The sequence below is a fragment of the Neopelma chrysocephalum genome, unplaced genomic scaffold (assembly GCF_003984885.1).
Source record: "Neopelma chrysocephalum unplaced genomic scaffold, ASM398488v2 Primary Assembly neopelma1_45, whole genome shotgun sequence".
In the NCBI taxonomy this organism is placed as follows: Eukaryota; Metazoa; Chordata; class Aves; order Passeriformes; family Pipridae; genus Neopelma; species Neopelma chrysocephalum.
The window spans coordinates 18498133-18521556 of NW_020897704.1; the positions used below are offsets into that span (position 1 = coordinate 18498133).

The 23424-nt window shown below is 42.5% G+C and overlaps 1 protein-coding gene across 8 annotated transcripts in view; it reads left to right on the forward strand.

The window, feature by feature from the left end:
- The window catches only part of USP6NL (USP6 N-terminal like), a 117495-nt gene that overhangs the window by 36830 nt on the left and 57241 nt on the right, over positions 1-23424 (forward strand). For 7 of the 8 annotated variants that reach the window (XM_027679553.1, XM_027679550.1, XM_027679554.1 and 4 more), the window contains 2 exons: positions 16691-16764; positions 19175-19257. In XM_027679553.1, the coding sequence (XP_027535354.1) occupies positions 16691-16764; positions 19175-19257 (157 nt within the window). Of the gene's footprint in view, positions 1-8990; positions 9163-16690; positions 16765-19174; positions 19258-23424 lie in introns of those variants that run through there. The other variant, XM_027679549.1, reaches the window with a different exon arrangement.

The following is a 23424-nucleotide window of genomic DNA, read 5'->3' on the forward strand; positions in this document are numbered from 1 at the left end:
CTGTAGCTTTTCTTTTCCTACGTGTTTATAGCACCCGTTATCACAACGATGTGAGCTGTTTGTTCCTGTTGTCAATTTTTAGGTTTCGTGCTCTTCCCAAACAGTGGGTGTTGGCAAATCAAGAGTATGTGTGAGTAATTTTATAGTGTTCAGTGGTTACACCCCTGGATTTTCACACACCAGGGAAGAAAGTGAGGTAGGGAAGGAGGAAAACAGTGAGCAGAATTTCTAGACTAAGTACATGAAGTTTGCACTGATGACTAACACACTCCAAGAGCTGTTGTGTTTAGTGTGGATTATGGTAAAATAAATTTAAGTTGAAAATTATCTGTGCTTCTTCTCCCAGCCTTAAGGGAGTCTGAGTTGTTTATGAATTCTCTCAAAAACTTGCTGTCATAACAAGTTGTTTGTTGTTAAATTAACTGATTTCAGAAAACTCAGACAGGAGAAATATTTGGTATTTTCCCCTCACATTTAGACTTCTGCGTTGGCAGATGACAACTGTACTGCTGAAGAGAGAAGAGTTGATGAAAGGCTTTTCATCAAGTTTGAAGTCCCTGGAGTAACAACTCCTAATCCTTCCAAAGTGCTGTAACTGAAGGAAATTTTATGATGTTCATCCTCTTCATTTCCTATGCTATTGCCAGACCTCCTGGGAATACCTTTGCAGAGATGGTGCCTTAGTTTTACTGCATTACAGTTCCTTGTTTCAAGGAGATGCTTGGGCTTTGTTTGTAGCAACATCAGAAATGCAAAGTTGGGATTTCAGTGTGTACTGAAGGAATGTCTTTGGCGGTAAGAGGGGAACCAAAATTCATAACCAGGATGTTTTTCCCTTGCACGTAATTTTGGGTTTATCTTCACTGACGAAAATTTCAGGTTTGAATTTGCTGAACTTCCATGTGAAGTTGATGAATTTCAGAATGAGTGTTGTACCTGGTGGGAAGGTTTCCTGTCTGACACTGTGGCTACATCTCCAGGTCAAAAGGAGGTTTTAAAAGCAATTTAGGCAGACCAAGAGCTTTGACCTATATGTGCAGCTGCTGGTGGTACTTAGGGCTCAAAGCTGTTCTCTTGTGAAGAGTCAAGTTCTGATGTTTGGTTGATGCCTGGAACCAATGAGCCCTGTCTCTCCTGGTCTGTCCAGGCTGCATGAATGAGAACTTGAACCCTCCCCAAAGTGCTGAATGCCCGAATTGCCTGTCTGCAGTCCCACTGCTCACACTGGGTGGGTCCGGGTTTGTCTCAGCTGGGGCTTCACCGAGCACAGACTTTCTGTTCCCGCTCCCTCATCGAGGGCGCAGCTCCTGCCCGCCCTTGGGGAGGGGTCTGCAGTGACTCTGCTTTTCCCAGGACACAGGATGCTCCCTGCCAGATGCAGCTCCACAGGCTCAACCAAGTCTTGACTCGTCCTGTGGATTTTGATTCTGTAAGGGATATGAAATTCACAGAGTTTGAGAGGGATCTTTTTTGAATGAAATAGGTTATTAGGATGGACTGAAATGTGTAAAAGGATTTATTTGTGTATTATCCTAGAGCAAACCCTTGTAACTTGGAATAGGTGTTGCCAAAGTATGACAGTGTTTGCATTAGATGAAGTAGACATTTTCTGTGTACTGAGTTCACAATTGCTTTTTAGCTATTTCAGGTAGTTTTCTGTTGAGATATGAGAGTCTGTGACAAATGGTCAGATTTTTCTGGGTTATGGGTGGTTTGCTTTTTTTTTTATTTTTATTTTTTTAAACAGACTGTACTGGTTACAAAGTGGATCTTCATTAGTAGGTTTAGTGCATTATTGACTTCAGCATTAACAAATAAATGGATTTTTTGCTTGGTGCCTGTGCAGCAGGCTTAGACTAAAATTAACCTCGTGTTTGTCTTGCAACAGAAAACTGTTAAGGTGTTTGCAGTGTGTGTTTGTAGCTCTTCATTTTGCATCAGGACTTAAATATAAGTACTGATTTTGAGAAAAGTAGCATTGAAAACTTGACAGTGGGTTTGTGCTACTGAGGTTCCTCAGCGTTTATCTTCCTCTCAACCAGTCAGAAGGAAGTCTTAGTGGTATGTCTGTTATTGCACTGATTACTAAAGTAATTGTTTCCGTGCACCGGCAGAATAAATTAATAATTGTTGTCTTAAGTGACTGCCAGATATTTGTAAAACATTTTCAGAATGAGCCAAATGGTGCCTCTCACTGTGATCTCATACTTGAAGGAGTCTTATGACCTCTTGGGAACATTCTGTTCTGATCAACCTGTGTTATCTTTTAAAATCAACTGTTCAAACAGATGCCTTTTCATTTTTGTTTTGTGGTTCTGTATTACTACAGCTTTGTGCCTGACCTCAGCGGTACTGGTATCTCACGTTGTCTGTGCTTAAATGCCAGACTGTCCTTAGGTGTGGGGATGAATTACATCTAAAAACTAATTTGATGTTATGTTTAGCAAAAACTGATTGAAATAAAGGTGGTGATGTAACTTAGGCAGAAGGTTTGTGTTACCGGTCCAATGTTCTGTGGATAAACAGCCACAAAGTTTGAGGGATTGATCTTTTTTTTTCCTTTGGATTGTTTTAACCAAACTGCAGTTGTTTTATATTGGTAGAGGTTTTAGCTGATGCAAACTAGATGGAGGCAAACAAATTATTACTGGTATTGCTAATTACCAGTGTGAATGTAACTGGATTGGGATTTGGTGGGTATGGCTTTGGGATTTACTACAGCCCCTCTGCTGTGCTTTCCCTTGGCTTCGGGCTGAGACCCAGACACGGGACAGCCTTGGAGGCCCTAATTCCTGCTTCGCATGGGAAATGCCGGGGCTGCTTACTTTGGTTTGTTTACCAGCCCTCAGTCAGTGCAACTGAAAACAACAGAACCTCCTTGTCTATCACCAACTTCCTTTTCTCGTAGCAAGGATGAAGAAACTTCCCCAGTTTCTGCTGCCGTTCAACAACCTTGTTTACCCTTTCTCTCTGGTTGTCTTTTACTCTTCCAGTGCTTCCTATAACCTCTTTATAAACATAAAAAACATGGATCTAGTGCAGGGATGACACTTAAGATGATTTCAAATGTTCAGAGGGGATTTCAGTATTTTTCCCCTGTCCCAAATGCCATTTTAATTTTTAATTGAGTGACAGATATTAGAAGGAGCTGATGACTCAGGTTTTTTCAGAGCAGCCCCATGCCGTGTAGACACGACTGATATTACAAGCAGGCAGGTGTCTAAATTTGCCTTGATGTCTTTCTGTGGACTTAGTGAAACTTATCCTAGTCACCAAGAGAAGGTTTAGTGTCATGGGAGCTTCTTGATGCCATTCAGACTTTTCATAGGATTCGCTCAGAGGATCCTATTTGTACTTAGGGTGTTACTGCAGTTAAAATGTTTATCTGCTCAAAGATGGAATAGCTCAGAGACAGCCATTGAAGAAAGCTGTTCAGCTATGGTGAGCAGAGCTGTAGTGTGTAGCTCAGTACTTTTATTTTTGTGGCAACACTTTAAATATGTTAAGATTATAGTTAAAGTTGAATAGAGAAGAGCCTCGCGGCTCCTCTGTGACTTCTGATGGTTCGTTCAGTGTATCCCGATGGTGGATGGAGGGATGCCTGAGATTCACACTCTGTGGAATGGATCCCAAGAGCCTGTCCAGCAGCCTGGAGTAACTACAGTGACGTGCTTTTGCTGGAATAAAGCAAGAAATGCCTTTTCATCCTGCCAGAATTTTAGCAACATTTAAGATTTTATTTTCCTGTTGTGTGTGTGTTGAGGTGAAACCGAGCTTATGAAAATAAATCCTCCCATGTGGAGGCTGTGCCGAGAGGCAGAGCAGGGACACTCAGGTTGAAGTGTGGACAGGGGTTCAGGCCGGTTTTTTGGGGGAAGGACCAGTTCCTGTGCACTCTGTGCTGTCTCTTCCAGGAGTAGGCAGAAATTTCAGAGGCTGGCAGTGCATGTGCAGCTGGTGAGTAAAGGCTGGTGCTATCAGTGGCTGCTCATCCGCTGCTTGTTTGCAAACGCTTCCTTTTCCGTCTCACGGAAGGGCCGGCGAGCTTTGGGCAGCGCCGTTCCCGAGCTGCAGCGAGGGCTCAGCCTCAGGTCGGGCTCAGCCTCAGGTCGGGCTCAGCCTCAGGTCGGGCTCAGCCTCAGGTCGGGCTCAGCCTCAGGTCATCGCGGAGGGCGCGGGGCAGGTCGGGGGGAGCCGCTGCTCCTTCCCCGCGATGCTCTTCAAGTTCTGCTCCTGCCACCTCGGCTCAGTGCTGGTGTTTTTCTGAGCTGGCTTGGAGCTCTTTAGTCTTATTAACTGGCAGAATGGCGTCTATTACAAAAACAAACCCTCCTTTTCTTCCTGTTGTAATCAGTTAAATCGGCTGTGTAATTAAATGATGAGCTGGACTGTGGGTACGGCAGTGTATTCAGAGACTGGCTGTGTAGAGGAGCAAACCTCTTTGTTTTAGCCAGTAAAATGCTACCAATATAGATGAAATTTTGTTAACTGGCGAACTTTTGTAATTTCTCTGGCCCTACAGAAGAAATAAAACAGCTTCCTCAAAAATGAAGACCCCCTTTTAAAAGTTTCTTCCAGAGTCTGTATGAGCATTGTTTTGGTGATGCTTTAAGACTTCACATCATTAATACTGAATTTTAAAATATAATTATTGTTTGGTTCATTAATTTTGACTAATGCTGAGATAAAAATGAATAATCAGGAGACAACATAATTAGTGCAGTGTGACAACTGACTACTTAAATGAGTCTGTTAATGTGGGAAGCATAGCTCTTGCTATGAAATGTTCTGCTTTGTGTCAGGATCTAAAATATTAGAACCATTTTACTCTTTAAATTGATACTGCAAATTGCAGTGCTGTGAAAACATTCACATTCTACCACTAATGAAGATGTTCAAAACAGGAAATCTGACATTATGTCTGAAAATAATGTCAAAATTTTAGAGAATATTTTTAATGTTCTTTTGATTTATGTGGCTGGTAAAAAAAGTGATTTTTGTATGTCATCCTGATGAATGGCATTGGGAAAACGAAGAGGAAATTTATTGCAGGGAGTGGTTGTGTTCAATCTTGCTGAAAGATCGTTTTGCCTGTATGTTTAGTAGCCTGTCACAGTTAAAAGAAGTATGAGCAGCCTCAGTGTGCAGAAGGGATATTTTAGTTTTCAAAAGCCTCTGGGAACTGCAGACATAATATACTTTTAAAGTACAAGGGATCAAAAAAAAAAGGCATTTTCAGCTGAATTTGCTTATAAAATCATAACCAGTACCTGAAAAAACACTGGTATGAAAGAATGGCTCGACTTATATTAGGTTGAGGGTAAAATTCCTGTAATCTTCCTGCTTTTTATCTGTCAGTCCTGCTTCTGATGAGGTTAAGTGTCTGATCTTACCATATAATGCAGCAGCTGATTTGCAGCATATTTTATTAAGACATTAATTATAAAGGCTGGGACTAGTGCTGGGAAAGGTCATGGATTTCAGGGGAGTGTGGGAGTAATACTCATGGGCTGGAGATGAAGCAGATTATATGTTACAGCAGGATCAGTTCTAGCCACAGTAGGAGTTCCAGGAAATTTAATCTTTGGTGGAAGACCATGAAATAATTTCCATGTAGCAGAAAACCTCCTGTGTTTTTCCATGAAGGCTGGATCTTTGTCTCTGGATCTTTACTGCTGGGTTCTGAGGTGTTGCAGGAACAACACTGGCTGTGTCCCCTGGAACAGTGGGATGCAGATCTGCTCCCATCACCACTGGAACTGTTTGGAGGGCTGGAATTCCTGAGATCAGCAGAATATTTGCATCTTCTGACAGGTGAAATGTGTAGGTGAGGGACCACTTCACTGGGGCCGTAACGCTGCTCTTTGATAGCAGTGAGGAAAACCAGCAGTGAACTAATGAAAAGGCCAGATGCCAACTGCACCCTTGGGAAGAGGAGAACAAAGGATGACTGAGGCTTAGACATAAGACATCAGGTAGTTGTTGCACAAGTCAGACCAGTCTTAACATACTGGCAAGCCCCAAATTATACCCAGCCCGAGTTTTTACATTGAAGTCTAAGAAGAGCTGCCATAAATGTTTTGGGTTGTGTTGACAGAGTCCTGGGCAGGAGGGTGGGTTGTATATTGTTTTTTTTTTTCTCCTTTTCTTTCAATAAAGCAGCATTATTCAGAATTGGGCTTACTCTTTTCAGTGTAGCTTGTTGCAAATTGGCAATTATGGTTTCTTCTGGCTTTGCAACTGATTATGTTAACCTTCAGCAAATTAATTATCTTCTGGCTCACGACTGCACACACAACACTTTGTGAAATGGAATTACAGTAGAACACTGCCAGATCTTGTCACTCCACTTTGTAACCCGTGTGGTGACATTCATAAGGCTCAATAGTGAGGTGATGACATGAGCATTCCAACTGGAGCTTCCAGCTGGTTGTAGGCAGAGCTGATGGAGATGATTCAATTTTCAGGTGTATTTATTTATGTGAAACACACAGAAAAACAAATTGCAAATTAGGACTAAGGAAACGGACGACTTGTATTCTATTAGATTATGTTCCCTTTCTGTTTTTTTGCTGGTTTATTCTGAGTTTTGTTCTTTCAGTGCTCTATTAACTAATATGTATCAGGCTCTGTTACTAAAAATAGTGATAGACATGTTGCAGTAACTGATTAACATTGGTAGAATTCCTCTAAGTCCTTTCTTAATTGCTGCTTTAAAGCGAGATAGTTTGGATAGTTGATTTAAATTCCCTGCAATATATAGACTACTAAATTCTCATTTCTTGTTTGGACACAGGTTTCTTCTGTGGAATATTGCTTAGCAGGGCTGCCCTGCTTTCCCTGCTCTTGCTTTGAGTCCTTTGGGGATCACTTGAAAATTGCTTTGAGGGAGTTTTCAGTAGCAGTTAATTCTACTAATTTCCAAAGTGACCATTTTCCACTGGTGACTGTGCAGCGTCTCAAAGGGGATGTTGGAAAACTGCAGGTATTCTGCCATTGTGAAACTCGATTTTTTCACTAAGAGGAGAGTGCAGTCCTCTTCAGCAAAACTAAATCTTTACTTTCATATCTTTAACCCGTTACTCCTCATGCTGTAAAACTACAATAGGGTCTACTCTGAAGAAATGCTGATGAATGGGGAGAGGGTGCATGTGTTTTGCTGTTGGAATAGGGTTTTTTGGTGCAGAGCATAGTGCAATATATTGTTTTTACAAATAGCTTTACCTTTTTTTTTCCTTTGGAAGAGAGAAAAAAATTCAGTTAAGCCAAAATCTTTCCTCTGCGTTAAGCCTACTTGAAAACACCCACAAAAATAGACATGCTAAACTTAAGAGATGTCAAAGAAGTGTCAGTATATACAGCTCTAGTATAGCTACAGTGTGTGTGTATATCTATCTATCTATCTATCAATCTATCTATATATACATCTGTAATATGGCTTATTGCTGCCTGGGGGAACGTGTGGTAGAAGAGCCCCAGTGGGGTTAAAAAGCAGGTTGTTTTCAAGTGGTGAAGGTGGATCTGTGAGAGAGTTAACCTGGAACAAGTGCTTGTGTTCATTGAGTGAGAGTTCTTCTCATCCTCACCACAAATAAATACCCTCTCAGGTAAAAAATCAGAAAGTAGCTGGTTTTATAAAACCAGTTGAGTAGTTCTGCCATGAGCAAAGTGGAAGATTATTTTGGTATAGCAAGAGGATTGCTGCTGTGGGCATAGGGATGGCAGCAGTTAAAGACTGCTTTGGAGGGAAATGTGCCTGGTGTTGGATATGGCATTGGCTTAGTCTAAACTCACACTGAGACCAGAGACTAAACTATTGACACCTGGGTTTGGGTGGGATCCATGAGCAGCGATCAGTGGGAAAGACAAAGGAGCTGCAGCTCATTTCCAGGCTCGGTGCTCAGCCAGGCGATATGGGGAGGAAGGTTAAAACAATTGAAGGAACTTAATTTTTTTTTCAGTCTCTGGGGGAAAAAGAATAGTCTGACACACTTGATCAGATCTGTCTTGTGTTCCTGGCATTTTAACACTTCTCAGAGCACAAGAAAACCACAGAATGGTTGGAAGGGACCTCTGGAGATCATCTGGTCCAACCTACTGCTCACAGAGCTGGTTGCCCAGGATCATGTCCAGGTGGCTTATGAACATCTCCAAGGATGGAGACCCCGTAGCATCCCAGGGTAACCTGTGCCAGTCCCACTGATCATCTCTCAGTTGGCTTCCCAAGCAGCTGGAAGCCCACGCAAGTTCCACGCTGGGTCTGGTAGCGTGTGTGCCCTGACTTCCTCAGGCTGAGCAGTGGAACTGGCTCGCTCCTGGCTGCAGGCAGCAAACACCAGCTGACTGTTTGTGGGAGAGAGATGTGGGAGGGCTAAAATCTATGCAGGAGAATGGCTTCATGTGTGTGTCCTGGAATATTTGGCATGGAGATCTGTTTCCCAGGTTTTGAGGATGCAGAGGAATTCTACCAGTGTTAAATCTTGAATTTTTGTTCTTTTATCAACAAAAATGTTCTTGTCAAATTCTGCCACACCAGGTATTTCAGGTCCCCAAGATATCCTGAACAATGAAGGAGTTGAGAGCAGAAAATATGTAAAATCTCCATTCTGCCCTCCGGGAATGCCAAATAGTTACAGAAATTGAAACTATTTTAGAGTTACTCAGTGTCATGGTTTCTTAAGTAATAAGCCAGAAAGAGGGTACTTCAAACCCCATTTCTAGTAAGTCCTTTCAGTGAGATGCTTTTGCTGCAGCGCTGGGTAAATACCAGTAAGAATTCTTAGCCGAGAGTGTCACAGGAGCCGCGGCCTCTGAGGCTGTTTGTTCAAATCCCTTTGTTTATTATGAGCTGGAATGCGGGGCTGTGGGCTGGGGTGGGGAACACCAGCGTGGTGCCTGCCTGACACTTCCATTAACAAATGGCAGCTTTGTTTGAGGAGCTGCAGCTCGTGGAGCTGTAGAGGGGCCGTGTCTGGAAAAAGGAGCACGTGTCAAGTGGCTCAGTTGTGTGGAGCAAGTGCTGCGGGTGGAGGAGGAGAACTTTCCCCTGGTCGTTTTTGATAAACTGATTTAGAATATGGTCTAGAAACAAACAGGTTTACTTCATGAAGACTAAAACAGAGCTCTACAAGGACTGGGAAGAAAATGACAGTCTAAAGACTGGTAAAGTGTTTTTATTTTATGTACTGGTCTTTAATTCTGTATGTTGTGCTTGTTTTACTTCTCTCTTATTTCAAATTAGTAATAACTGAGTTTTAAGTACTTAATACTACTAAGATAACGAGTTTAATAGTGGAAGAAATGTAGCTCAGTTAACTTCTGGAAATATGTATTTCTGAGGAGGTGTTGCTACATAAAAGGGATTGCTTTTCTAACTAACTAGTTCCCTTTATGTTAAAACTTCTTCTCTATGTTAAAAGTTCTCTCTGCATGAGAAGAAAAAGAAAGTATAATAAATTATGCTTAATTCCTTTTGTTCAGAGCGGGTTTAATGTTGATGTGCAGGTATTTACCAAGATTTTTCCTTTTGAACATCGTGTACCCACAACAAAATACTACCAAGTGTACGTCATGGTTTTTCCTTCGTTGTTTATGGGAATGGACTGGAAGGTAAATAAACAGCCTGAGTATTTAAGGGACTTTCTGATATGACCAGAGACTTTGTTTGTTGCTCTGATATGTGCTTTGAATGTGTAGATGTGGAGCAGCTGGTGGTAGTGCCTGCAGACAGGAATTTGTGCCAGTGCAGCTCTTTGTGCACTGGAATGTGTAATGTGCAAACAAGCAAGAATTGGGTAAAGTAATGGAAAACAAATTAGCATGTCCAAAGTCTTTTGGGCTTTTCAGAGTGCTCTGCTGTTGAAGAGACAGTATGGTAGGTCAGAGAACAAAAAAGGGAGAAATCTCTTTTCAGAATTTGGGATAAGGTTGCAGGGGATGCTGTTAATATATTGGGCCTCAGCCACATGGAAAGAGGCGTTATTTTTGTGGGTGCTGGTCCACAGCAGCTGAACATGAGCTGGTGTGTGCCCAGCTGGGCAAGAAGGCCAGTGGCATCCTGGCCTGTACCAGCAATAGTGTGACCAGCAGGACCAGGGGAGGGACCATCTCCCTGTACTTGGGCCTGGGGACACCACACCTCAAATCCTGTGTTCAGTTTTGTGGCCCTCACTCCAGCAAAGACATTGAGATGCTGGATCTTGTCTGGAGCACGAGTCTGATGAGGAGGAGCTGGGGGGGCTCAGCCTGGAGGAGGCTCAGGGGGACCTTCTCGCTCTCTTCAGCTCCCTGGAAGGAGGTTGTAGCCATGTGGGGGTTGGGCTCTGCTCCCAGGTAACAAGTGACAGGACAAGAGGAAATGACCTCAAGTTGCATCAGGGCAGGTTTAAATTGGATCTTAGGAAAAATTTCTTTATAGAAAGGATGGTCAAGCCCTGGCACAGCTGCCCAGGGCAGTGCTGGAGTCACCATCCCTGAAGGTATTTAAAGATGTGTAGATGTGGCACTTGGGGACGTGGTTCAGTGGTGGGCTTGGCAGTGCTGGGTTAGTGGTTGGACTCAATGATCTTAGAAGTCTTTTCCAACCTAAACAAATTTCTGGTTCTTCTTAAATTTATGGCACATCTATAAGAGGCAACTTCTGCTGCTACTGATGCATAAGCACTTGTACCTGCTGCTCCTTCAGTACCTGTAAGGAACTCTGAGGCTCTCGGTGGTGCTCGTTTTGTGCTACCTTGATGAGGGAGTTGGTGCTTGGTTGTTGTTACCTTTTCCAGGTGAGGTGCTGCCAAACCATTTTTTAGGCTGTTTCAGAGACCATATCACCAGTGGGTTTGAATAACCTCAAAGACCATTCCTGTAAGTTGTACGACTACTTTTGCAGCAACTAGAGGTGTGTGTGCTCAGTGCATGGCACATGGGGATCACTTGGAAAAAAGGTGTGCCTTCCTGGTTTGCAGTTCTGTAGCTGAACAAGATTAGAAGCTGTGCAGGATTAGGGAGAGCTCAAACTACAAGTACTTAGTAAACCTTGCAGAGAGCAGCTTTTCTCCTTGTGGGAAGGACCAGTGTTTTACTGTCTTTGGCCCTTCCTCCCTGGGCAGCAGCTCAGTCCTGTCAGGCTGTGATGAAGCCCAGGTGTAACTCTGGGCTCTTTATAAGTCACCCCTGACCAGGAGCAGCCGAGCTGCTGCCAGACTGTCACAGGCTGTTCAGCTCCTCCTTGACTGCTGGAAACACAAGGGATGGTGCTGCCATCTCCCCCCTCTTTATTTTGGAAAACTGAGCTACTGCAGGGACTACAAGAAAAATCCTTTGGTTTTCTCAGTGATTTAAATGAATACAAAAATATATTATTGCCAAACTTATTTTTTACCTTTTTTTTTTTTTTCTTCTCCCCCCCCCCTATAAAAAAAAAAATTTATTTTAGGTGCATTATGAGGGGACCTTGGATCAGGGTTCCCTGGTGTCTGTAGATGCCTACACACATAGCTACCATTCCCCCCTGTGGAACAGGAGGGAGAAGATGGCACGAAGGCAAGAGTAAGACAGGATTGTTTCTTTTTCTTTTTTTTTTTTCAGTTCCATCAGATCTGCCAGACTGTAAATCTGTTTCTTGCAAAAATCTCTATTCTTGAGAAGGTTTACTACTACTCAGAATTTAATTTTTGCATGTATTTATAGGCCACAACCTTATTTTTTCTTTACTGGTGTTTTCTTTTTACTTGGATCTGTTGTTTGGCTGTTGAATATTTCACTTATGGCAGTTGGTCCATTCCAGTGAGTCTTGCATTCCTTATAGAGCATAAAGTTATGTGCATTTGTTTACATTATGTCCATTAACATTATTAGTTCCTCGCTTAAATTTACTGCATTTGCCTTTCTTCCCGTAGCATTGGAAGAATATGGAATTCTGGAAAAGTAAGCTGTTGTTCCCAATATTCCTCACAAGATGCAAGACACTTAGAATTGCAGCTTCTTGGTAGGAACTGAGAGTTCCCAGTTGGTTTTTCAGTTTGTGTAAGAAATCTGTTTATTAATAGTCAGTTTTAGGAATTTATTTTAATTTAGTGTTATGTTTTTTCAATTTTTGTATCAATTGACTGAACTGGACAGTGTTTTTGAAATTAAAAAAAAATTTCAGCTTTAAAAATGTGGAGGTTTATTTTAAATGAGATTGTGATGCACAGAGAGACCATCTAATAGTGAATAACAGGGTAACCCCCAGTATTCATCTGTAAATTTGTTCTTACAAAATAAATCTGGCATCTCCAGGTCACTCATTTCCTCTCAGAAAATACTGGAGCCTAACGAGGATTGTTCCTTGTGTAGGACTGGGTTAATTTTTTGCCTGTGCCACTTCCATCCCATCACCACTCTGTTCCTTTTCAATTCTTTGGTAATTGGTGAGGGCAGGAGAGTCTGATTTTAGAGTGACAGAGGAGGAAAGCTGGTACTGATGCTGGGAGGGCTTCCACTTTGAAGGGCTGTGGCATCCACAGGTGGCTAATTCAGCAGGCCTGCCTTTGGAGCCATTTCAAGGCAAAGAGCTGCAAAATAAACCCCCTTCTAGTCCCATCCTTCAGGATGCCTTTGGAAGTTTGTATCTGGCAGTTTATCAGTCATCTCAGCAGCACTGACAGGTAAAACAGTCTGATTTCCAAGTGGAGCAGAACAGCAGGGTCTGGCTGTGATGTCAGTCCTTTTTCACGTCATTGCAGGTTGGAGTTTTCTGTTTGATTTTCTGTTTCTAGTGATGCTTCAGTTCCTTTGCATTTTGCTGTTTAGAACTTACACATTTTGTAGTTGAGCACACATTTTGTGTGTAAATTTTGTAAATGCAGCGAACAGGTCACCATGTCAGAGTGATGAGGGGCAGATACTCTAATGGGGAGTGTTAACGGGCATCAGGCAAACAGGCCAGAAAATTTTGTTCTTGGCCTTTCTTTCTAGGATTAACCTTTCCAAGAGCTTGATGTGTGCCACCTCCCTTTTTACGGGGAGTCACGTGGAAAAGACGAGGGGTGATGGTACAAATTACACGTGAGGAGATTTAGGACATGTGGTAAAATGTTCACAATGAGAACAGCCAGGCATTGGAATAATCTCCCCAGGGAAGTGGTGAATTCCCCAACAGTGGACACCTTTGAGATTCAGCTGAACAGGGTGCTGGGCCATCTTACCTAGACTGTGCTTTTGCCAGCTTGCACCAGAGGATCCTTGAGGGTCCCTTCCACCCTGGCATTCTGTGAGTGCTGCTGGGCAGGGTTTTAACCACGCTGCTTGTACCTTGTTAGCCTGACTGGTTTTTGGGGGGCCTTAAACGTGCTGTTTAGCTTCCCATCGTTGGCAGATTTTATCATCTGCTTATTAATAATATATTTCCTCAGTTTTTAGTTCAAGTCAGTTCTCTGTACTTAAGTTGCTCTATATTAATGCCAGCCTCATGTGAGATTGCATTGTTTCCTGGGTAATGTGCTGTTCATCATCTGTCCTGCTAACTTCTAATTAGAAAATTTAATCATACTTGTGTCACATCTTTAACTGTTTTCACTGAGATAACACTTACTGAATACAACTGATGAGACTTTAGATTACCAGTTATTTGTCTTCAATTTTGTAGTGATGTGTTTTTGTGCCTGGGAAGGTGTTTCACACAGAATTTTCCTTGTTCCCATATTTAGCTTTTACTTTATCAGAAATCACTGTGTAATTTCTAACTTGGAGATATTTAAGTATTTCCTCTTAAGAGAAAAATCATGTTTAATGCTTATCTCCCAAAATATAACCTCTTGTGCCCATGGCAAGCTGTTTTCTGGGTTTTTGGCATGGATGGATTAACGAAACATCGAACTGTCTCAGTGCAGCTGGAAGGTTAAGATGATTCTGGCAGAAAGCAAAGAGGATTACTTTAAAGGCAATGAATATGATAATTTCCACACTAAATGTAATTGAATTGTCATGAGACACAGAACATGCCAAACTTTGATTCACACATTCCTTCTGCAGAAGAAGGGAAGGTGAGGCAAGGCACAGCCATGTTTTCAGCATAAACGGGGAGCTTGGTTTCTGGTGCAGATAACATTTTGCATTCTTTTAAGCAAAGGTTTAAACTTTGTTTCAAATTATGCCACTTATTCCATCTGTGGTGTTGAAGAGCTGTGCATGTCCTTTTGGGTACATTTTAAGATAAAGTTATAACCTATTTTTAAATTCTGTTGAACTATCGGCTACATGGTCCTTGAATGTACCAACTACTATAATAAATATTGTCTATTTATTATTCAGCCATACTCTTTCTCAAATCTAATCTAATCTCTCTTTTACTTGGAAATCAGTGATAGGATTTTTTCTCCATGTCTGGAAGCTCAGCAGCAGGTGTACTTTAAACAAGGAAGCTTTTCCCCCACATCTTTCCATTGGAGAAGTGGTGGGTTGCTCAGCACTTGAATTTTCTGAAGGAATATCAGCTTTCTAAGCAAGTTTAAAGTTTACTTTTTAAAAACCCACAGTTGGTCTTCTATAAAGACTTGCTGTAAGCACAGATCTGTCTTAGAAAATAAAACACAATTTAATTTTAGCTATGGTTCCTTTAGCTTCTCACTTTGTAAGCAGTACTAGGGTTCATCTACTGCTTTTTTTTCAGTGTTGGTTTTGTAGCTTTAGTGGATGTTGTCAGTTTAGTAGACACACTTTGTCAACCAGTAAAGGATAAGAACCAGATTGTTCTAATTGTGTTGGGGGTAATGTGGAGTTGGGTGTGTGCCCTGGGGGGACACAGGGCTGGGGAGGGGCTCTGGAGGGCTGTGGTTGGTGTGCAGGAGCTGTGTCTTGGTCAGAGCTCACATGGACAGCTGGGGTGATGTAGTCCTGCAGTGGCTGTAAAGATGCATCAGAGAAAATCCAACCTGAAACCAAACTACTTTGTGTCTTATGCTCCTCTTTAAGCTTAGGAATAAAGGTGCACCCAGCACCTGAAGGAGCAGGAAGAACAGTGCTCTGTTTGGGCACACCAAAGTCTGAGCAATATGAAATGATTCCACTCACCTCTTGTCTTACAAGGAGGAAATTATTTATCAGTTTTGTGGCTCAGAGATGTAAAGCTTCCAGATACAGCAGATGGAATTATGATTTTTTTTTTTCTCCCTCAAATAATTGTGTAAATACGTGTGTGCTGGTTCTAGTGCACACTGGAAAAAAATGACAGAGCATTGACATCCTCACTAATAAATGGGAGTAGAAGGATTGGCAAATGGTGATGATAAGCAGAAGGGGGCCAGAACTGGGGGTAATGAAATGTAACTCCTGGGGATCCTAAAGGAAAGCTTTAAAGCAGCAGTCAGGCTTTCCCTCAGGGGGAGCTTAGGACAGGCATTGCTGTTGCCTGGATGTTGGTGTTTGTGTCTGTGGTGGGTCACACTAAGGTTCTCTCTGCGTTCCCCCGGAGAAACTTCAAGTGAAAACAAGCAGAGACCATGTTAAATCTCTAACAGATGGCTTAGAAGGCACCTTGGCACAACTTCTTGTCTAAATGTTGAGAAATATGTAGGTAAAGTTTATTAAAGAAACGCTAGGCTTGAACAAATAATTGTGTTAATGTCATGTGATAGAAAACTGTAATATCCAGTCTGTTTTTCTATTTCATGGCCCAGATGGTTGGTATGTACAATTCCTGAAGTTCATTATGCTGCCATGAACTAGATAGTGAGGAAAAAAACACGTGCTTGGAGTTATTTTTATAACAGGGTGTGCTTGAAAAATATTTCAGACCTTTTTAAAGCTTTGCTTTATCGAAAGTTCATTGCTTTTTAATAATCAAAACAAATTTAAAGCTCATTGCTTTTTACCAATCAAAACTCTTGAATCTTTCACAAACTTATTAATTAAAGCTGATTTACCTCCTTGGTTTGACATAATCACACTTGGGATACCAAGGCATGTTCTGTTGCTGGATATTCAAAGCAGCAACTCCTCCTTTATTTGGTGGCCTCTTTATGTTCCTGTCCATGTTCTAGAGATGGTTTCTGCCAAAGGAACAGGACTTAGCAAAACTTCTACTCCACTGGTGTAGTAAATGCTGCATCTGCAGTGTCATGGTGCTTCCCCACACATCGTTTTGTTCTTGGCTGTCAACCTTCCTGTTGTCACATCCTTATCCTTATTCCAGCTCTGGGTCGCCCAAGTTGCACTTTTGACAATATGACAACATCCTCCCTGGTTTCTGAGAAATAAGTCTGAGGCAATTTCTCAGATGAAGCCATGCAGTGTTTCTTCAGTATTCCAATACCTCTCTACGAATCCTGTAAATGGCTCACACTTTTGTTCTAAGCCAGTGCTGTACGTTTTGGCTTTCTTTGACTATGAGAATGTTTGTGGAATTGGCAACTAGTAGCTTTTACTATTTTCTTCAGTCTTTCAATTAGTGGGTTGCGAAGAATCATTATTTTACTGTATTTATTGGTGGAAAATCAGCATCATTCTGAACTTGGCAATTAAGATGCCATCCAATAACTGTATTTTACTCTGAACAATATTCAAGATGTGCACCGAGGTCATATTTTGCTTTGATACAGTAGCTTTGGCATTTCTCCATGCAAGTAGTCTCCCTGAAGTTGATTTTTCCAAGTATTTAGCTGCAGTTCTTTTTTCACAAGGGAGAAAATCTGAACAGTGTTATTTTAATTCTCTACAGGTGCAGATGCTGAGCAGGATGCTGCTATCAAACTTGCCCAAGAACGAGCAGAGATAGTTGCCAAGTATGACAGAGTAAGTGAACTTGTTAATTTTGAAGACATTTTATAATTAATCTTAGCAATATGTCTGTTTTAAAAAATGAATCATTGTTCCAGCCAGCTGTTGTTTAAAATACTTAGTACTAATCTGATGGTTTCATGTTACACTGGCCTCTGGGTGAATTAAATTCTCCCTCCTCGAGGGATATTCTGGATAATGACTCAATCAACTAATTTTTCAAGTGCATGGCAAGTTGCTTTGGGGCTATTTAAGGGGGTGTATTGTATTAGAAGTAATGAAAGTGGGGTGTTTGGGGGTGCTTAGTATATCTATGAGATTAGAAAGACACTTTTTATTTTTTTAATTTTTGGTTATGATGATAGAACCATGTAAATCATTACAAAGTAAAAGATGAGTGAGCTGCATTGTTTGTCAGGTTCTTGTGGGGAGTTGAAGAAGTGCCCTGGTCATATCCTGTTACTTCTTGATCCAGGTGTCAAGTAAAAGCCTGGCACAGAGTGTGCCTAGAGAATGCCTACACTGTGTTCAGATATTTTTGTAACACTTGATGACTTTGCAAGTGTTGCTGGGGTACTGAGCAATAGAGGAAGCAAAAAACTTGTTTATAGAGTTCGTGAAACGTTTTCCATGCCAGACTCACTGGTGTTTGCACAGTGTGCAGGTGAGTGGCTGTGGCTGTTTGGATCAGGAAAGACGTGCTCATGTGTGGCAGGTTGACCCTGGATGACACCAGGTGCCCACCAAGCTGCTCTGGCACTGCTCCTCACCTGGGCAGGGGAGAGAAAATACAAGGAAAGGCTTCTGGATTGAGATGAGGGAGGGGGAGATCCCTCACCAGCAGACCTGGCTTGAGGAAATGGGTTTAATTTATGAGTAATCAAATTAGAGCAGGATAATAAGAGAATAAAAATTAAGACTTACAACATTTTCTCCCCACCCCCCCTTTCTTCCTGGGCTTTACTTCACTCCCAGTTTTCTCTGCCTCCTCCACCCCAGCAGTGCAGGAGGACAGGGAATGAGGACCCTGGTCAGTTAATCACATGTTGTTTCTGTGGCTCCTTCCTCCGTGGGGATTGGACTCCTCACACTCTTCCCTTTCTCTAGCGTGGGGTCCCTCCCTTCTCCATGAACTTCTCCAGTGTGGGTCCTTCCCATGGGCTGCAGTTCTCCATGAGCTGCTCCATGAACTTCTCCAGTGTGGGTCCTTCCCATGGGCTGCAGTTCTCCATGAGCTGCTCCAGTGTGAGTTGCTTCCACAGGGTGCAGTTTTCCAGGAACAGGCTGCTCCCGTGTGGGTCCCCTGCAGGGTCACGGGTACTGCCAGCAAACCTGCTCCCGTGTAGGCTCCTCTCTCCGTAGGGGCACAGTTCCTGCCAAGAGCCTGCTCTGGCATGGGCTTCCCATGGGTTACAGCCTCCTTCAGGCATCCACCTGTTCAGCCGTGGGGTCCTCCAGGGGCTGCAGGTGGGTCTCTGCTCCTCCAGGGGCTGCAGGGGGACATCCTTCCTCACTATGCTCTGCACCACGGGCTGCACGGAGTCTCAGCTCCGGTGCCTGGAGCAACTCCTCGCCCTCCTCGACTGCCCTGGGTGTCTGCAGGGCTGTTTCTCTCACAGGTTCTCATTCCTCTTTCCAGCTGCAATTTCTGTTGTGCAGTTTTTTTCCTCCCTTCTTAACTCTGTTGTCCCAGAGTCACAACCCCTGTTGCTTGACAGCCTTGACCAGTGGCAGATCTGTCCCATAGCCAGGCTGGCACTGACACTGTTGGACATGGGGGAAGCTTCTAGCACCTTCTCACAAAAGCCACCCCTGTAGCCCCCTGATACCACAGCCTGGCCATGCAGACCCAATACACTCTGTGTTCTCTTCATACCCAGTAACCTGTGCAGAGCCCACACCAGAAGTAGATACAGCTGAAATATATTTAAATTTCTGCCAACCTTAAGGAGATTGGCAATTGGAGTGAGAGAGAGGGACATGAATGAGCACTTCATTGAGGGGAAAACTCAGTGCTGCATTCTGTCTGTGGACATTAGCTCAGGATTTCTGCAGGATGTGCTGTTGCAGGTGATCGTTCAGGAAAGATGGACTTGGGAAATGAAATGAGTAGAAGGCACTTTGTGGAGACCTTGATGGACTGTTGTGGAGTTTACCAACAGGTGGGGGATCACTACAAGTCTGTGGTTGAAAGGTATTCTGTGACTGAAAGAGATTTCCTGTGATGAAAATCCTGCTCACAGGGGCTGGCAGAGGTGTGCTGCAGAGGTGTCCTGGCCAGTTTAGGACTAGTGTTGTTCTCCCCATCCTCTGACCTACTACCAGCATGTCCCAAAGGTTATACCTTGAGTGGCTGAATCCTGTCTTATGTGTCTTAGTTTATTGTGTCATAAAACATCATTTGGCTTTTTATTTTTTCCTTTAGGGCCGTGAGGGGGCACAGATTGAGCCTTGGGAAGATGCCGACTACCGTCTGTACAAAGTCACAGATAGATTTGGGTTTCTACAGTAAGTAGCAACTTTGTAAAGAAAATAAGATTAAGAGTTTGCTACTATTACTATTTATGCTTTTTATTGTATTGCCTATTTAGTGAAAGTAATATTATGCCTTTTAATGGATCTTCTGGAAACTGCTGTGTAAGTGTTACTGCTGGGTCACCTTTCACTATGCCTGTCAGTCCAGTTTCTGTCTGTTTATTTATTTCTCTAACTTGCTCCTGCATAAGGAGAGAAATGGTTTAAATTTATTTTTTTTTGGGGGGGGGGAATGAAAGTTGACAGTCTACAAAAGAGATATTTGAAGCTGAATTGCAGTTGTGAATAACTTAGTTGGATATAAACAACCTTGAAGTTCTTGGAAGGATTTATAAAAATTTTGTTAAAGTGTTGATATTTAAAAAGCTCCCAGCACATTAAGGTTACTTAATGGTCATGTATGAGCAAATGTTTATCCCAGTCCCTCAAAGATAAATATCATTTGACTTCATATATTTAATAACCTTAAGTGAAATCTCTGCTGATTTGGTACCTAATGTTGAATCTTGAAGTCAAGTCAGAAAATGCCAGAATCCATATTCAGTTCCCCTATAGGTACCTCCTTTGTAACACACTCTATCTTTTGGCAAATAAAGGATTAGAGTATTAAACTGTATTAGGATTTTTGTGCTTGGCAGATGTAAATATTCAGTTTGTAGAGACTGAACACAAGCAGAGTTGCTACTTTTGATAATATCAGGACTCCGGTGTTCTTGTTGTTTGGCATTTATGTCTGAACATGTTTGAACATGTTATTCAGTTAAAATCCAGAAAAATCAGTGATAAGAGGAAAACTTATTAATAACTGTAATTTATAGTATTGGGGAGGGGTGTGTAGTTTTGGTTTTTGGGAGGATTTTCCCCCTATCTTCCTTCTTTTTTGCCATGTCATTGTTTTTATAAGCTGTCAGTTAAAAAGTCATCACCTGCAGACTGCTTTTGCCTCACTGGAGCGAGTTAATTTGGGGTATGGCATCCAAACAGTTGTGTTTTACACAAAGAGGTCCTTGTGTGGGTAAACTACAGCTGCAGCACCACGTGCCTGGTGTTGTAGCTGCAGTTGGAGCATTTTTAATGGAGAATGGATGTCACAGTTATTCCTGGTGCAGAAGCAATGGGAACTGCTTCCGAGGTCACCATGGACTTTGGTATCCTTATGAACTCCTGAACTTTTCCTGGTACTTGTATTTTTGTGTGTTAGGCATGGAATATTGTTGCTCCAGTCCTCTCCAGTTGCTGCTGCAGTCAGTTTTCAGGAATCTTGCTGTTCCACAGCTCCAGTGCCTTGGCATGTTTGGGATGCAGTTTGGCACATCCATGTGCCCCAGGCTCTGAGCTCTGTCCCTGTAACTCAGAGCTGCTGTGGGCACCCTCAGATCCCACTGCAGTCATTCCTGGGGTGTGCCAGGGGGATGGACCTCAGTCATTTAGCCCAGACCTCCTCCCTGGGAACATCTTTACTCACAATACAGAATTAATTGTTGATATAGTCAACTTGAAGGGACGAAAACGGAGAGATTTATAATACATGAAGACTGCAGAGGCTCACAGTGTATGCAGATAATCTCTTCACTAATTGTGTCTATTTGTAGCTCATCCATGTCTTGTTACAAGGCAGATTTCACCCGAGAGTGCTCAGGTTTATGAGAGGCTGCTTTATGATTCTATAGAACAAATCCATTGCAAATGATGTTTTTATTTTCCTTGGAAATAAAATCTCTCCTAGTAGAAGAAATACACTCAGGATAACCATGTCAACTATCTTGCCCTGAAGAGACAGTTTATATGGCACTGGAGATTTGAACTGGGGCCTGGCTTCGTGTGTGCTGCCACCCTGAGCCTGTGCCACCTGCTGTGTCTGAAAGAAGCTCCTGTTCTGTGAGACTTTGGAATCAAGCAGGATGTACCAAAAGCCTCCAATGATTATCATCCCTGAGAGCCATAATTCCCTGTGGTCTATCAGGTGTTTAAAATAAATTAATTGTACATTGACAAACAGGCCTGATGCACATTGAAACCTGAAAATCTGGGGACAGCACCGAATTTAACTGTGCTCCAGTCAGAGTCAACAGTGATTTGCAATCGTTTTTATTGACATTTTAAAACACTCAGTAGCTGAAAAAATGTTTTTTGTGTCAGAAGGCTGCTGGGTGTGAGGAACAGGATGGAAAATTAGGGCTTGTTTTCTCAATCACAATGGGCTTTTATTATCATCAGTAGTTTTCTTCTTCCTTGGCTGTGTCCTGTTTGCAGCTTTGCTGGGCTCTGTGAAGGGGCTTTCAAGGTTCTGTTGATTGCTGATAAGGCAGAAAAGAAAATTTTTGGGGAATGAAGCACTGAGGCTGCCGGTGTAACTTGCCACCTCTTTAAAGATGGGAGAACATAGAGACTGGAGACACTCAAAGAATACTTTTGGTCTAGGTCTGCACTTCTTCTGGTATCCCAGTGCCCTTATTTGTGTGTCAGACTGGGAATTTGTAAACTTGGGGAACCTGAAGACACTTGAGTTGTCTTCCTGCCATACCAGTAGAAGTGGGCTCAGGTTTTCCTAAGAGAACACAGAGGCAGAGGGAAGGTGCCTTTTTATTTAACAGTGGAGAAATTGGGTGGTGATTGGAAAGTGATATGACCTTTCCCTTCAAGTGAAATATCTCACTTTAACCTTCTTTTAAGACCCGCAGCTGATGTACCTGATATCTCTGGTCAGTTTGAAGTGTTGTAGTATTTATTGTTTACAGTAGTTGGGACCATGTTTACCCAGCACTGTCTTAAATTTTCAGTAGCTGCTGCCCTAAGAACACAATTTAATTTGTTTGCTGCAGTATTTTATTTTGGAGTTCTGCAAAATGTGTGGATGTTCTAGTTAACTTTTGGATATTAAAAGGAAATTGGTGTGGACAGGTTATTAAGATAGCTATTTAAAACAAAAGAAAAAAAATAGCTGAATTAATACCTAATGAATTTAGGGAACAAGAAAGGAAGTTCAGTGAGAAGTACCAGAGCATTATAATAATGAGACTTGTTTGAAATGAATAAAGGGAAGTTTTAGAGGGAAGTGCGATGTGAGGAGAAGGTTTTCAGCAAAGCTAAGCTGTGAAATAACTCATGGGGAGCTGAAGGTTCTGTCCCTTGAGATGTTTAGGACCAGACTGTGCAAAACAAAATGCACCTATGGGGAGTTTGGTCTGTGGGACTGACTGAATTGTAACAGCTGCTCTACTGAAAACATAAATTGTACATGAGAGGTGTGCAGGAACCAGACAGAGTGAAAATCTCATTATTGGCTAAAATGTAGAAAGTTTGGCCTCACCAATTGCTGTTGTTGCCAGGCTGTGGTGGGTCATGGTGTCTTTAAGCCATGTGGTTTGTGGCAAACCGGTGTCAGCTTGGGGATATTTTTACATAATGTATTGCCAAAGAACACAGCTTGTGATTGCTGATTTGGATACAGGGGACACACACTCCCAAACATGAAACTTTAACAGACACCTGAAGGAAACCCCTGTCTCCCCTCTGCCTCCAGGCCAAACCTCCCTTGCTGTGTGTTGTGGGTTACCCTTGGATCACCCCAGTTCCTTTGGTGAGGCCCAGGCAGTGCAGGAGGTCCTGCATGGAATGGCTCCTTTCTGCTGCTCCTGGTTTCTTACTTGTTTTCATCTCCTGTTCCTTGTGTCTTATGTGTTTTCTTCTGCCCCAGTGTGGGTCTCCCGTGGGCTCCAGTCTCCTTGGAGATACATCCCAGCCTGGTGTGCCTCTCTCTGGGAGTGTATCTATGGCCGTGTTCCCAACATCTCCTTCCATGGGTCTCTTCTGCCTCTCCAGTTAGTATTGCTCCTCTTTATTAATATAGACTTGTTTCTATCAAGTGCTGTTGGCCTTCTTCACTGTCACCTGGTGCACATGGAGTAGTGCCTGTTAAAACTTTACTCTGCACTTACATAATGTTTGTCTTGGAGAATCCCATGTCAGGGGCTCATCTTGTCGGGACCATGAGTACTGAGAGAGCAGATCAGTATGTTTTATACAGGTGCACTGTGGTTACTCACAAATAAAAATATAAAAAAACCCAACAAAACAAAAAGACAGCAAAAAACCTTCAGGCATAGTCCTTGTTCAATAGGATTTATTTCCAGTAAAAAC